Source organism: Balaenoptera physalus (genome assembly GCF_965194825.1).
Source record: "Balaenoptera physalus genome assembly, chromosome: 16".
NCBI lineage: Eukaryota > Metazoa > Chordata > Mammalia > Artiodactyla > Balaenopteridae > Balaenoptera > Balaenoptera physalus.
Window position 1 is genome coordinate 71,136,685 of NC_138898.1, and position 14,991 is coordinate 71,151,675.

The 14,991-nt window shown below is 48.8% G+C and overlaps 2 protein-coding genes across 7 annotated transcripts in view; one reads left to right on the forward strand and one right to left on the reverse strand.

Annotated features, from left to right (window-relative positions):
* Nucleotides 1-10,389, forward strand: part of POLR3E (RNA polymerase III subunit E) — a 35,500-nt gene extending 25,111 nt beyond the window's left edge. For all 6 annotated transcript variants that reach the window (XM_082431020.1, XM_082431021.1, XM_082431022.1 and 3 more), the window contains 8 exons: nucleotides 352-433; nucleotides 1,739-1,798; nucleotides 1,907-2,064; nucleotides 2,591-2,652; nucleotides 3,242-3,768; nucleotides 6,039-6,116; nucleotides 8,541-8,666; nucleotides 9,592-10,389. In XM_082431020.1, coding sequence (XP_082287146.1) covers nucleotides 352-433; nucleotides 1,739-1,798; nucleotides 1,907-2,064; nucleotides 2,591-2,652; nucleotides 3,242-3,768; nucleotides 6,039-6,116; nucleotides 8,541-8,666; nucleotides 9,592-9,648 — 1,150 coding nt within the window. In that variant the 3' untranslated portion in view covers nucleotides 9,649-10,389. The remainder of the gene's footprint in view (nucleotides 1-351; nucleotides 434-1,738; nucleotides 1,799-1,906; nucleotides 2,065-2,590; nucleotides 2,653-3,241; nucleotides 3,769-6,038; nucleotides 6,117-8,540; nucleotides 8,667-9,591) is intronic.
* Nucleotides 1-14,991, reverse strand: part of PDZD9 (PDZ domain containing 9) — a 365,894-nt gene that overhangs the window by 266,037 nt on the left and 84,866 nt on the right. The window lies entirely within an intron of this gene.

The window sequence follows — 14,991 nt, forward strand, 5'->3', positions numbered from 1 at the left end:
TTCCGTTTCAGCCAGCGGTAAGGCCTTGTGTGTTGCTTTACAGGCGGGACTTGCTGTCTGCCAGCGTCCTGGGCTCACCTTGTCTGTCTCTGAGCCCCTGGCCCCTCCGACTATGTCAGGGGCCTTGGGGCTGGGCCGGTGTGCGAGGGGGGCGTTGGGAAAGGGGTAGGAGGAAGAACTCTTGGAGCCAGGCTCCCAGGGAAAAGGGGAGGGTCTGAGGGGAGCGGTTGGGGCCCAGGCCGGCACCCGCCCGTGTTGGAAAGAGGCCTGAGCTTCCACCCGGAGCCTGAGGGAGTGGGGGGCAGAGGGGCTGAGGACAGGGACTGACCTGCCACCCTGTCTCATTGGCAGTGACATCCTGTACCCCAAGGACTCTTCTAGCCCTCACAGCGGCGTGCCTGCTGAGGTGCTCTGCAGGGGCCGAGACTTTGTTGTAAGTGCCCAGGCTCTCTGGCCTCCCGGGTTGGGGCATCATGGGAGGAGGACTGGGGCAGCACAGAGTATCCCGGACCTTCGCCCAGGCAGCGGGCAAAGGGCAGGTATGTGTGGCCAGGGTGGGGCTGGGAGGAGTGGAGGGCTCTGGACTCTGGCCTTTCTTCTCCTTCCTCTCAGACCCTGGAGTCTTCAGCTTCATAAGAACCTTTGAGTTCCTAGCCTGGAGGTTGCAAACTGGAGTCCCATAGGTAGATTCTGGCCAAGGAGCCATTTGACCTGAGTGGTGTTTTTAAAATGTTGACTTAGTTGTCTATTTTTACAAATCACAGTCATGATTCAAACTAGATTTCTGTCTTGTCATGAATAATTGGACAGTCTGGTACCATTGGACCCGCACCCCCAAACAGCCCCCTCTTTGAGTGGGGCTGACGCTCCCCAGTTCACAACCGCTTTCCTCATGCGTGTTTCCTGCACTGTTGCTGTGGGCTTTTTGCAGCTCCTGAGCTGGCTCATGCCTCCACCCCGTCACCCTATCTGGCCCCCCCCCCCCCCCCCGCCCTTATCCAGAGCTTAAGTCCCAGCCAAGGCGTCCCTCCCAAAGGCTTGACCCCTGAGCTGCTGGGACCTGCGCTGCCTCCCTTGACCTTGGCAGCGTGCTTTGCGTTTGCTGCAGTCTGTCTCCTTGGAGCTGTCCGTGGTGACCTTGGTGAGCTCATGTGCAGACCTAATCACACCAGGCAGCCCTTAAGCTGTTTCAGAGAGTGCCTCCGTTTTTTCTTTTCCCAGCTGGCTGTCCCAGCTCCTGTGGGTACTTAGCGTCTAGATGCCTGTGTGGTTTATTTTCGTCTCTGGGGGTCAGGGTGCAGTGGCATCGACTCCCAGGCTTGCCTTCCACACGTGTGCCACTCACCCTCAGCTGCCTGTCAGCCCTCCTCTGTTCGTGAGACACCGTCACATCTGGGGGTCTGGGAGAGGGTCTAGTCAAATCTGAGTTGTTGTAGGTGACATACGGGCAAGGTGTCCGCCACCCCAGGGAGCTTCTGTGGTGTGGAGTGGGTCCAGCTGCCCGCCTGGAAGAGGTGGCCCAGGAGGTCCTTTGCAGAGGAGGAGATGGAGGCTCAGAGTTGAAGTGACTGCCCTCAGCCAGGACCCAGACCTAGACCCAGTCTGCCTGACACCCAGGCCTGCTCAGAGCCGCCACTTTGTGCCCACATCCCAGGCTCCCAGGACAACAGCAGGGGTTTTGGGGACAGTCCTAGTAGGATCCCTGCCTCCTGGAAACAAGCTTCTTTTTCTCCCTTAGATGTGGAAGTTCACGCAGAGCCGGTGGGTGGTAAGGAAAGAGGTGGCAGCGGTGACTAAAGTAAGTGAAGTTCTTCTTGATCTGAGGCCCGGCCCCACTACTGGAGGAATGGGGGCTGGGTGGGGCTTTCGGGCTGGGCGTGCCTCACCTTTGGCCCCCTCTCCCCAGCTCTGCGCGGAAGACGTGAAGGACTTTCTGGAGCACATGGCCGTAGTGAGGATCAACAAGGGCTGGGAGTTCATACTGCCTTATGACGGGGAGTTCATCAAGAAGCATCCAGATGTGGTCCAGCGGCAGCACATGCTGTGGACGGGCATCCAGGCCAAGTGAGAGCTTGCTGGGCGGGATGAGGGGGAGCCAGGCAGAGAGGCACACCAGCTTGTCCCCAGCCACCTGCTTCCAGCGGGGAGTGCAGCCTGGCTGCATCCGGGGCGGGAATGCAAATTTGGGGCTGTGTGCACCCCTCCTCCACTCAGGTGGACCTTGCTGCTCGGTCCCAGAATCCCCCCGGCAGAGACCTGGCACAGACACGCCTGCTGATCCGAGCTGACTCGAACTGACCCGCGTCTGTTCTGGGGGTTCGGGAAGGAGGGAGAAAGCACTCAGGAGCAGGAGCGGGGGCTTGTGTGGCCCGAGGCAGGCTGGCAGGAGACCCGCTGGGGAGGGGAGGGTGGCCCACCACTCCCCACCCCCGCCGTGGGGCTCCGAGCTGCGGGGAGAGACCGTCAAAGCTCCAGGCGTGCGACGTCTTAGGGACTAGGATGTCCAGGGCTTAAGGGGGTGTTTCTGCTGGGAGGCAGGTGACGTGAGGGGACATGGTTTAAAGTTAAGAGGGTTCACTCTTCTTTTCAGATTAGAAAAAGTTTATAATCTTGTGAAGGAAACCATGCCAAAGAAGCCGGATGGACAATCAGGTGTGGAGGGGTGTCGGCTGGGTGGGCCCCTAACCCTGACACTGGCTCCAGAAGGGCTACTTTTCTGGAACTTGTCAGGGCTCAGCCTGTGGGGGGATATGAGGGGTTGTGGCTCATTGTTGGCTGCCCTTCTGTGCCCTCTTCCCTCAGCTGGAGGCTTGTCCAGTGGCAGAGCCTTGGCCTCAGGGACCGAGGCTTCTGGGTTCCAGGGCTGTGTCTGGGTTCCAGGCCGCTGAGATTTCTCGCCCGCTTGGGTTGGCAGGGATGCTGGTGGCAGGGACTCAGCAGTTACCCACCCTGGCTGGCTTGGGTCTCGGAATGTGGGAATCTGCTTTTCCCGGTTCTGTTTCTTCCCTCATTGTTGGGGTAGCCACATTCCTTCTGGGTAAGAGGGGGGCGAAAGGCAGGCTGGGCCACTTGCTTCTGTGCCAGCTGGCTTGCATTTTCCCTGTCCCCTTCCTCTGGTCAGCAGGGTGTCCCCATCAGGATGGAAGGGAACATCTGTGGGGCAGAGGGGCCGTGGGACTTCATCTCAGGCCCGTCCCTGCACGGTCCCTACTGTCCTGAGCAGCCCTGTGTCTCTCCGCAGGGCCTGCCGGGCTGGTCTCTGGGGACCAGCGGGTCCAAGTCGCCAAAAGACAGGCCCAGCAGAACCACGCGCTGCTGGAGCGGGAGCTGCAGCGGAGGAAGGAGCAGCTGCGGGCGGCCTCGGTCCTGCCCGGTGTGCGGATCAAGGAGGAGCCTGTGAGCGAGGAGGGGGAGGAGGAGGAGGAGCGGGGCGCGGAGGAGGCTGAGGAGCCCATGGACACCTCGCCCAGCGGTGGCCTCCACAGCAGGCTGGCCAACGGGCTGCCTGCTGCGCGGGCGGCAGGCGGGGACGGCTTCAACGGGCACCCGCCCTCAGGCTCTGCTGGCACCCCCGTGGCCCGGGAACTGAGGGCCTTCGTGGAGGCCACCTTTCAGAGACAGTTTGTGCTCACGCTGAGCGAACTCAAGCGCCTCTTCAACCTGCACTTGGCCAGCCTGCCCCCCGGCCACATGCTCTTCAGCGGCATCTCGGACCGCATGCTGCAGGACACGGTGCTGGCCGCTGGCTGCAAGCAGATACTGGTGCCTGTAAGTAGCGCCTGCTGGACGGGCGGCACACGCCCCTCGGAGGGCTCCTGGGTAGGCAGCATCTTTCCTGGCTGAAAGTGGCTGTGGAGAGAAGCTGGTACCAGAGTGGCCTGAGCCCTGCCGGCTTTGGGGAAACAGCTGTTTGTAGGGTGCACGGGGCAGGGGCACTCGGGAGACTGTTGGCCTTGGTGTGAATCTCGGCTCCCACGTGGTTGCTGGGTGTGACCTTGGGCCGGTCAGCCTCTCGGCTCTGCACCCTCATCTCAAGTGGGTGAATGTTAGTTTTTGTGTCACGGGGCTTTGGTGAGGGCTGAGTGGGAGTCTGAAGGCCGTCACCCCTTGGCTTGGCACACAGCAGGGCCTTCCTTGGTCACGCCGGCTCCCCGTCCCGGGGTCTAGCCCCCTCCTATGCCGGCACCTCCCTCATTCCTGTCAGCTTTGCCGTTTTTCAAGATGATTTCACTTCTAGTATCATTTGATCTTCTTGCAACGGTAGATGAAGAAGCCCGAGTTTCAAAGAAGTAGAATGAACTTGTTTAAAGGTCACATACCCAGGAAGTGATAGAGCTGGAAGTTGAACCTCTGTACAGTGGCTCCAACCAAGTCTTAAATCCTTTCTGCTTCAGCTGAGACGAGCTGGCCCTCTCACCAGAGCCCCCAGCTGTGCCTGGGCTCCTGCCGGTGGGCCTCCCTGCCCTGGAGGCTGGCTGACTAGCATGGCTCTGTGGCCTTTCCATTAGCATTTCTGGTGCCAAGCCTGCAGGTGCAGGGCGGGCCACCCCCACACCCCCCGGCTTCTGGGCTTCTTGTCCCGTCATTGGAAGGGGCCCTAGAGGGGAGGAAGTGCAAGAGCAGAGGGACCCTTGGAGACCACCTCCCTGCGCTGAGGGTGAAGCGTGCCAGGCTGTGGCCCCAGGGGGGCTGTGCTCGTCATTCTCTCTCCCAGGCTCTGTCCAGACCTGGCGGCACGTGGGGTGAGGTGGGGCTGTGTCTGCCTCTTAACAAGGGAGCGCTGACGTCTGCAGTCTAAGGTCAGAAGCACCTGCAGCCTTGGGTGATCTGAGGCAAAGGCCCATCCCTGTGTACGTGAGGAGCAGAAACTAGGACAAGAGGCCCTGGGTCCCAGGCTGGCTGGGGTGTCCCGGGGGATCTGGCCCTCGTGGCAGGGAGCCTCCTTGGTGAGCTCTCCACAGAAGGTACTGGGGTTTGGGGGCCCTGCCCTGTTTGGAGCCACCCTTGTCCACGTAGCAAACGGGTCCGGTTATCTGCAGACTCGCCTTTGGCTGACTGACTGAGCCAGGCAAGGGAGAGGCGCCTGCCTGATGTTAGTCAGGCCATCTTGTGCTGTTGGAGTGGATAGAGGGCGAGGGGCATGGAGTGGGCCACCCTCGGGACCCGGGATCCTGTGTCATAGTCATGTCCAAGGTGGAATGTTCCTCAGACCTGTCCAGCCTTGTTTTTCTTTATACAAGGGAGCTGAGGCCCAGGGAGAGCAAGTACACTCGCAAAGACTTGAGTTTAACTCCTGGTTCTGCCACTTGTTAGCTGTGTGACCACAGACATTGAGTGAACCTCTCCAAACCAGGCTTTTCTCTTGGAGAGTGGAGGCAGCAACACCTCACTTCCTCTCTGGTAGCAAACGAGACTGTATGTTTAGAGCCCCACCTGGGACTTTACGTGGTAGGAACTGTTGCTATTGCTTGTGTTGCGGTGCCACTCCACCAGGCGCCCCTTCCTGCTCCTGCGGGAACCAGGAGCCCGGGCCACCCTTTCCTCGGCCCACCTTCGGATGCTGCTGAACTGCGAGGCACGGGCCGCTTAGGGTCGGGCAGGGCCTCTAAGCCGTATGGGCACGGCCCTTGTTGGGGGGATTGAAAGGAATCCCCAGGATGTTCCTAAGGAGTTACGGGGCTGGGAGTGCTCCTCAGGACACATCGGAGGGTTGATATTAGGGTGGGAGGACGCTGGATGTTAAAGCAGAGAGGAGAGATCTCGCCAGGCCGATGGGAAAAACGGAAGCAGCCGCCTCCCCGCCTCACCGAGCACGTGCGCAGGCCGCGGGCCGGGTGTGTGCTGCTGCTCATGGGAGCCCTCTCCGCGCGGGTGTGGCCGGTGGGGAGGAGGACGCAGAGGCAGGCGTGCGGCCGCCCACAGCGGCCCGCAGCTGGTGAGCGGCAAGAGCTGGGCGGGTGCAGACCGTGAGGGCCCCGGGGGAGGGAGGACCCAGGTGGCGAACACGATCGGCCAGCTCACACCTGGGCCTCGGTTAGTTTCCCCCACAGACGGCTGCTTCCCCGGATGAGCAGAAGGTGTTCGCCCTCTGGGAGTCTGGAGACATGAGTGACCAGGTGAGGTGACCTTTGCTGCCGTCCTCCCCGGGAGCAGGTCGGTGTTCGCAGAGGGTTAGACCTTTGGGGAGGCCCAAAGTGCGGCTGTGTCCACTTCAGATTTTCCAGCCGCTCCCAATTTTAAGTATTCTGGCTCTGTGTCTCTGTGTACTTCAGACGTGCTGGATGTGCCAGTAGTGTGAGCCAAAACCAGTGGTTTCCAAATGCCAGTCTGGACCATCGGCATCAAAATCGCCTTTTAAAAACTACAGAGATTCCCAGGACTGACCCCAGAGATTCAGTTCAGTTCCATAGGAATGGGGTAGGGTCCTAGGTATTGATAAGTTTCTACAAAGCTTTCTAGATGATTCTGATGCCCAGGCAGGCTTGTGAACCTGTAATGGACCACATTTTTCAGGTGGCTGATGGCGGTAGGAATTAAAAGGATTCCTTATCAGATCTCAGGTGCTGGATCAGATCTCAGGTTAGAGAAATTGGTCGTTTTGCCTCCTCTAGTCACACCCAGACAGGAAGGGTCACAGGTGTCCAGTGAACAGAGTATGAATGCAGCCAGCAGCACCTGAGGTCCAGAAGTTTTCCTTAAATCATGAGCTTGCCTGAGTTTTAAAGATTAAGATTTAATTGCTAAACTCCAGTCGATCTGTCCTTTTCCAGGTCCTATCCCTCAGGTGTGGGGAGAAGGGGAGTGAGCAAAGGCCCCCACTGAGTTCTGTGTCCCCTTTTACCTCTTAGAAGGGGACTGACAGGCAGGCTGAGAATACCAAAAGGGCAGGGCCTTCTGTGATGGTGCCGTAGATGGAGAGCAAACTGGAACAGTCTCTGTGTGCTTTTGGCCAGAATAGGTGGCATCTGGGTTTCCTACTCCTGAAGTACTCCAATAATTAAAAGGAAAAAAGTATAAGTGCATGTTCTTAAAAATAAGTAAGACTGAAGCTATATGGGAAACCGTCTCCTGCCCTGCCTGACCTGATTCCCGCTCCTCAGAGGCAATCACTTTTTAACTACAAGATAACCATCAAAAGAGTTCCTCCATTCTTAAAAATTATTATATATATGCAAAATATGCTTATACTGCTCTCTGATGTCTCAACTTGATGTTATCAATGGGCTTCCTGTTGTGGTGGATGAGGATTTAGTTCTCAGCTATGGGAGAATGTAGATAGGTGTGGGATGTGTTACGACAAGTTTTTTGTTAAATCATGTATCAATGCTTATAGCATCATGACTGGAAATTTGTTCATCGTAGAGCCAAATACCAGTAGTATCTACGATTACATTTCTTCTTCTTTTTTTTTTTTTCACTTTTTTCCAGCTTTATTGAAATATAATTGACATCATTTCTTCTTTATACTGCTTCCTATTTTCACTTGCATGGTTTTCTGAACACATGGATGCCAACAGTAGTGTACCGTTCTTGAGTCTGACTCCCCAGATGCCTCTCCGGCGGGACCAGCTCCATGTCTCTTGCTGGCTTGCAACCTTTTGTCTTCCTTGTTGCTTAATTTTAGCTTCTAAGGGCACAGAGGAGTTGTCTGCATTCCTCCATGTCTTAAAATGGCTTTCTTTTGTCCTCAGGTTTTATTATTTGTCTGGGACTAGGATTTTGGAGGGCAAATCATCTTCCTCTGAATTTAAGATCGTTTTCCACTGTATTCAAGCTTTCAGAGTTGTTGTGCACTGACACTCTGTTCCTTGGTCTTTTCAGTTTGATCCACACCCTTCCTTTAAACCAAACTTACGGTTTTCCTCACTCCGCATATAGCACATCAGTGCAACTCCAGATGCACCCTGCTGTGGATTATTACTGTACTGGGCAGTTGAGTCATTCTTACGAAGTTCTGTGATAGATTCGTAATTCCTGTACCTGTTTTTTTCTGTTCTTCCGGAATTCTTAGGTCATATGTTGGACCTAGTGGATCAAATCTTTTTTCTCTCATTTAACACCTTTTGTACTTTGCAGGGGGTGGGGATTTTGACTATCCTTTATCCTTCCTGTTTAGTTTTTCTTTGGGATGTAATGCTTTTCATGGCATCCTGTCTTGTTTGTGTGTCAGGACTTTAAGCCACTCACTCCTCATCCTGTTCTCTGTCTTCACGCAGTTTAGATGGTGGCTTCACCTGCCTGCTGAATCAGTTACCACTCCTGTTTTTTAATCATGAAAAAGTATGTCTGAATCACTCATCCTCTGCCGATGCTTCACTGGGTTGTTCTTGTGGGCATATACCTTTATTTCTTCATTTTATTGGGGTCTTAAGAGGTGACAAATTGGCCAAACGTGTTTGTCTTTAACCAGAAGTCCTGAGCAAGGACTTTGATCAAAGACTGCAGCGTGGAGTTAGGTCCATAGCCTTTGGGTTTCTTGTTTGGGGATGTTTCTCTTTTAGGTGAGTGTTTCCCATAATAACATGTTTTTGCTACTAAAGCATCGACAGGTTTTGCTTGAAATTTTTTCCAAAAATTACCGGGTACGCCGGAACATGATCCAGTCTCGGCTGACTCAAGAGTGTGGAGAAGATCTGAGTAAACAGGAGTTGGATAAAGTGCTAAAGGTACATCCATTCTGTGTATAATAATATCCGGAGGCTCCAGGCTTTTGCTGACTGTGAGCTTAAGAACCAGGGCGCCCACGACTGGCTCCTCCCTGTCTTAGATAGAGGCTGACAGTGTGTGGAAAGGGACCTAGTCTCGTGCCTTTCCTACTGCTGTGTTTATAAATCAGGCTTCCTCTGGACTCCTCCCCAGCCAGTCGGGTCTTCAGCATCAGATAATTGGCATCGGTGTGGTTGGTACATGCAAAAGGACTAAACTGAATAAGATGTAAGCTCCATCTTAAAAAAATATAGTCATCCTTTACAGTGACAGGGCCTAGATTAGAATCCTTACCCCACTCCTTTGAATAGTGTACCACTTTCATGGTTTTTGCCATAGCCACATACTAACTCTTGTGCTACTTGCTTTTAGTAGAACAATTTTTTAATAAAATTTAGTTTAAAAAGGAATATATCATTTGTCTAGTATATGAAAATACTTAATTCCTGTTAAGCATTACCTATAATGCCTTTATGAATTGACTGTGTGGTACAAATATCATACTTGCAGAAGCATTGGAACACTGAAAGCTGATGACAAATTCCCTATATTCTAGTATTCTTATATTCCAGGTCCATAGATGCTGATGCTATTTGTGAAGCACTTTTGTTCTGGTCAGCTTATTCAGTTTTTGTATTTTGTGTTTATAGAGCGCATTCATTTATAGTCCCTCACTCTTAAGATACCCCTGAGGAGAGGAGGGGCTTGAGGCCCACACATGGAGGAGGCTGGGCGGTGACCACAGTGTCGTGGTCAGGCAGATTTTGATCTCCCATTTGTGTTCTCTCCATTAATCATAAATCAAAAGTTTTGATATTCTGCACAGAATGTAAGTAGCTCCTTTTCCTGCTAAAGTCCGCCCTTGACATGTTTCTCTATTCATAGGACTGCTGTGTAAGCTATGGTGGCATGTGGTACCTTAAAGGGACAGTACAGTCTTGACAATAGTTGCAAACCACTAACCCAGTGAATTCAAGCCCAAGGAAGGACGGCAGAGCCAGCAGAGGTGGAAGTAGAGTCTCAATTGCTTCCGAAGACTTGGAGCAAGAGGAACTGACCATCTCGTGGCCTGTGGCGTTGCACTGTCCAGTGGACAGAGGGGATCACACCCAGCCAGTGGCAGGGTCAGCTTAAGTTAGACCGCCCCCAGGAGAGACCAGCTGGGACCTTCTCTGCAGTACAGTTTGAAATTCCTGATGTATTTTGTTTATTATTTGGTTTCATTCTCATAATAAAGAGAGTGTATACTGACTTGGGCAGGATGATGAAAATCATGGTTTAATATTTTACTTTCAAACTTAATGCCAACAAGGTCTAAGTTATGTTTACAAGAAAACCTCAAGGTTTTTAATATTTAAAATGCCTAGAAGCCAATATTGTCTTCAATTATCTATCTGCTAAGACTTCTGCCAATTTCGTTAAACAAACCAAATTGAATTGTTTTACTGTTGGTTTCCTGTGGCCATTTTACCTTTTAAAACAACCTACTTTATGTAGCAGTCTCAACTGTTTACATGAACCATAGCAAAAAATCAGAATCAAATCCATTTATTCTTAATGTTTGCATAAGGATGCAAGCAAAACCAGGTAAGTATGGAACAATGTATAAGTGAGGTCATCACACTTTGATGTAAAGAATTTATATTTTGTGTATTTTTAAAATAAATGCTAACACTAACGTGGCATCATGGTGCTGTCGTCTTCAGATGGTTACAAGGCAATGCTCTCTGTGGTTTCAAAGCCTTGTGTGTACACCAGAGGGAAGAGAGCCAGCAGCACTGCCCGGTAGTGCTGTGCAGTCACATATGTAATTGTAAAAGTTTCTGGTAGACACATTAAGATAGTAAAAAGAAACTGGTTAAATTTTAATGTATTTGATTTAGCCTAATATAGCTAAAACATCAACATGTAAAACAAAATTAATATTTTCATGGTACAAAGTTTTCAAGATCTGGTATCTTATACTTACAACACTCACAATTGGACTAGCTACAGTTTAAGTACTTGGCACATGTGGCTTGTAGTGACTACTGGACAGTGCAGCCCTTAGAGGATTATGAAAAAATAAGAGTAAGCTGGATTGGGCTAGATGTGAAATTTTGCTACAGTAAGACGTTTGCCATGGTCTATTTTGGGCAATAGAGCCACTACTATCTGAAGGTTTAGATGATGGTCTATGTGTATGTACCCCCCCCCCCCAAAAAAAAAGAAAGAAAGAAAGAAAAGAGAAACATCTAATATTTGGTAATGTAGTTTAGCAGGCTGATTGTATATTATCTTCTTGGTTCTAATTGTTAACATATATGAGTCTGAAAAGAGTAAAAAAAACTTCCAGAATTTTTCTGGAGTGTGTCCAGCTATCATATAATACTACCAAGGGGAGGCCCCTTGTGGTACAGCAGAGACTGAGCAGAGCAGAACTGGCAGGGGTTGGGGGTCAGGCTCAGTGGGGAGTCAAAGCCTTAAACACTAATAAAGAGAGATGAGTTAAACATTGAATTCAAATAGCTAGGAAAATGATAAAGAACATAGGAAAAGTTTAAAAACAAAATGAGGTAAAAAATGAATGTAAAGTAAGATAGATCAATAGTTACCAGTGAAGAAAAATGGCACAAGCTTGTATAGATAGTGAGATGGGAAAAGTTAGAAGAGTTAGTTAGATGATTTATAAGGAAAATATAAATTATTAAAAGGGGTTGGAAAGAAATTGCAACAGAGCATTAGAGAAGAAGAGGGCCAGGGATTATCATAGTTGAATTATATCAAATCTTTATGAGGTAACACAAGGGTTAAACTTCAGCATGTAATAGGCCCCCAAATTCTTATCAAAGGATTAATTTAAAAACCTGACAAAGATAGCATGATACGAATAAAAATCCTAAGCAGTGGATTCCAATGGCATGTTAAAGAAGTAAGTAAGTCAACCATAAAATGCCTATACAAGGGTGATATCCGGGCATTTCCTCTAAGATCAGGAACAAGGCAAGGATGCCTACCATAACTACTTCTGTTTAACATAGTGTTGGAAGTCCTAGCTAGAGCAGTTAGGCAAGAAGAAGAAAAAAATTGGAAAAGAAGAAGTAAAATCATGTTTGCAGATGGTATGATCTTATATGTAGAAAACTAAAGATTTCACAAAAAGTCTGTTCCGATGAGTTCAGCAAAGCAGCAGGAAACAAAGTCAGTACAAAAATCAGTTGCATTTCTACACACTAACAAGGAACAATCTAAAAAGGAAATTACAAAAACAATTCCATTTACAATGGCATCAAAAAAATAAAATATTTAGTAATTGACCAAGGAGGTAGAAGATTTGTATAATGAGAACTACAGAACATTGCTGGAAGAAATTAAAGAAGACAAATGGAAACACATGTTCATGGATTGGAAGAGTCAATATTGTTAAAATGTCTACAGTTTCAATGCAATCCCTATCAAAATCCCAATGATGTTTTTTGCAGGAATAGAAAAACCCATCCTAATATTCATATGGAATCTCAAGGGACACCGAATAGTCAAAACAATCTTGAAAAAGAACAAAACTGGAGGACTCACACTTCCTGATTTCAAAACTTACTACAAAGCTACAGTGATCATAAAGGCAAATAGACCAATGGAATAGAGAGCCCTGAAATAAGCCCTCATATATACTGTCAAATGGGAAAGGGCAGTCTTCAACAAATGGTGCTGGGAAAACTAGACATCCACATGCTAAAGAGTAAGTTTGGACCCTGACCTAACATCATAGAAAAAGGTAACTCAAAATGGATCAAGGACCTTGATGGAAGATCTAAAACAAAACTTTTAGAAGAAAACAACTAAAGCGTTACTGCACCGGATTTGGCAATCATTTCTCGCTATGACACCAAAGGCACAGGTAACAAAAAACAGACAAATTGGACTTGGTGAAAATTTAAAAATTTTATGCATCAAAAGACTCAACAGAGGAAAAAGGCAACCCACAGAATGGGAGAAAATACTTGCAAATCATATCATCTAATGAGGGATTAATATCCAGATTATATAGAGAACTAGAACTCAACAAGATAACCCAATTCAAAAATGGGCAAAGGACTTGAGCAGACATTTATTCAAAGCAGGAGGTGCTGGAGCAGGAGCCTGGTACAAGCTGGGGGTGCCCTGAGGTTGTCCTGGCAGGCCAGCCACAGCACTAGGTGGTCTTCAATCTATAGCCTCCACACTGGGACTGGGAGCAAGCAAGTGTGCATGCTGTTCAAGAGCAGAATCCTGGTTACTTACAGCCGTCTGGTAAGACCCACCGGTTTTCAAGCCAGCTAATGGGGCTCATCTCAGTGTCAGACCTCAGGGCTGGGGTGCCTAATATGTGGCTTGAACACCTCACTCCCCAGGGCAGAGCCCTGAGCCTGCCCTGTGATATCCCCTCTTCTGGGTCACCTGCTATGGGTGTAGGCCTGGACTACATCACTTCTCCCTATCAGACTCTGTGTGGTTCGTTTTTTTTTTTACAGCCTTGGTTGTAGAAGAGCCACAGTGCTAGTCTTCAGATGGCTCTCAACGAGAACTATATGTGGTTGTAGTTTTGATGTGTTTGTGGTGGGAGGTGAGCCCAGGGTCCTACTCCACCATCTTGATCCCGCCTCCCAGAGTTATTGTTTAATGGGTATAGAGTTTCAGTTTTAAAGAGGAAGAGTTATCGGGATGGATGGTGGTGGTGATGGTCGCACAACAACATGAATGTATTTAATACCTCTGAACTGTACACTTAAAAATGGTCCAGATGGTAATTGTGCATTTCTACCACAATAAAAACAAAACCAAAAAACTTTAAGTTCAGATGGCTCAAACAATCGTCAAGCACAAAAAGGAAGTGTTTTTTTAAAGATTAATACAACTGCATAAAATTATTGCTTGGCAAAATGCCAGTAACGAGGTAAAAATTAAGATAAATAGAATATTTGTAATTTCTAATTGCAAAAGTGAATTTCCTAAATACTAGAGCTCTTAAATAAGAAAAGTAGGAGGCAAAGGACAATACAAAAATGGCTTTTAACAGATTAAAAGCTATTCAACCTTATTAATAAAAGAAATGCAAAATTAAAAGGAAACACCATTTTTCTTCTATTTGGCAATGGTCATAAAATTTATTGGCATGGCAATAGGCACATGAAAAGATGCTCAACATTGGTAATTATTAGAGAAATGCAAATTAAACTACAATGAGGAACCACCTCACACCAGTCCGAATGGCCATAATTAAAAAGCCTACAAATAAATGCTGGAGAGGATGTGGAGAAAAGGGAACCCTCCTATACTGTTGGTGGGAAAGTAAAGTGGTGCAGTCACTATGGAGAACAGTATGGAGGTTCCTCAAAAAACTAAGAGTTGCCATATGATCCAGCAGTCCCATTCCTGGGCAAGTATCTGGAGCAAACTAATTCAAAAAGATACATGTACCCCTATGTTCACAGCAGCACTATTTACGATAGCCAAGACGTGGAAACAACCTAAATGTCCATCAAGAAATGAATGGATAAAGAAGATGTGGTATATATATATATAATAGAATACTACTCAGCCATAAAAAAGAATGAAATTGTGCCATTTGCAGCAACATGGATGGACCTAGAGATTATCATACTAAATGAAGTAAGTCACAAAAAGACAAAATACCATTTGATATCACTTATATTGGAATTTAAAATATGACACAAATGAACTTATCTACGAAACAGATTCACAGACATAGAGAACAGACTTGTGGTTGCCAAGGAGAAAGGGGGTGGGGGAGAATGGATTGGGAGTTTGGGATTAGCAGATGCAAACTATTATATATAGAATGGATAAACAACAAGGTCCTATTGTATAGCACAGGGAACTATATTCAATATCCTGTGATAACCCATAATGGAAAAGAATATGAAAAATAATATATAGGTACAACTGAATCACTTTGCTGTACACCAGAAGCTAACACAACATTGTAAATCAACTATACTTTAATAAAATGTTAAAAAAAAAAAAACATGGTTCAGGGCTTCCCTGGTGGCGCAGTGGTTAAGAATCCGCCTGCCAATGCAGGGGACACGGGTTCGAGCCCTGGTCTGGGAAGATCCCACATGCCGCGGAGCAACTAGGCCCGTGAGCCACAACTACTGAGACTGCGCGTCTGGAGCCTGTGCCCCGCAACAAGAGAGGCCGCGACAGTGAAAGGCCCGCGCACCGCGAGGAAGAGCGGCCCCCGCTTGCCGCAACTAGAGAAAGCCCTCGCACAGAAACGAAGACCCAACACAGCCATCCACCCAT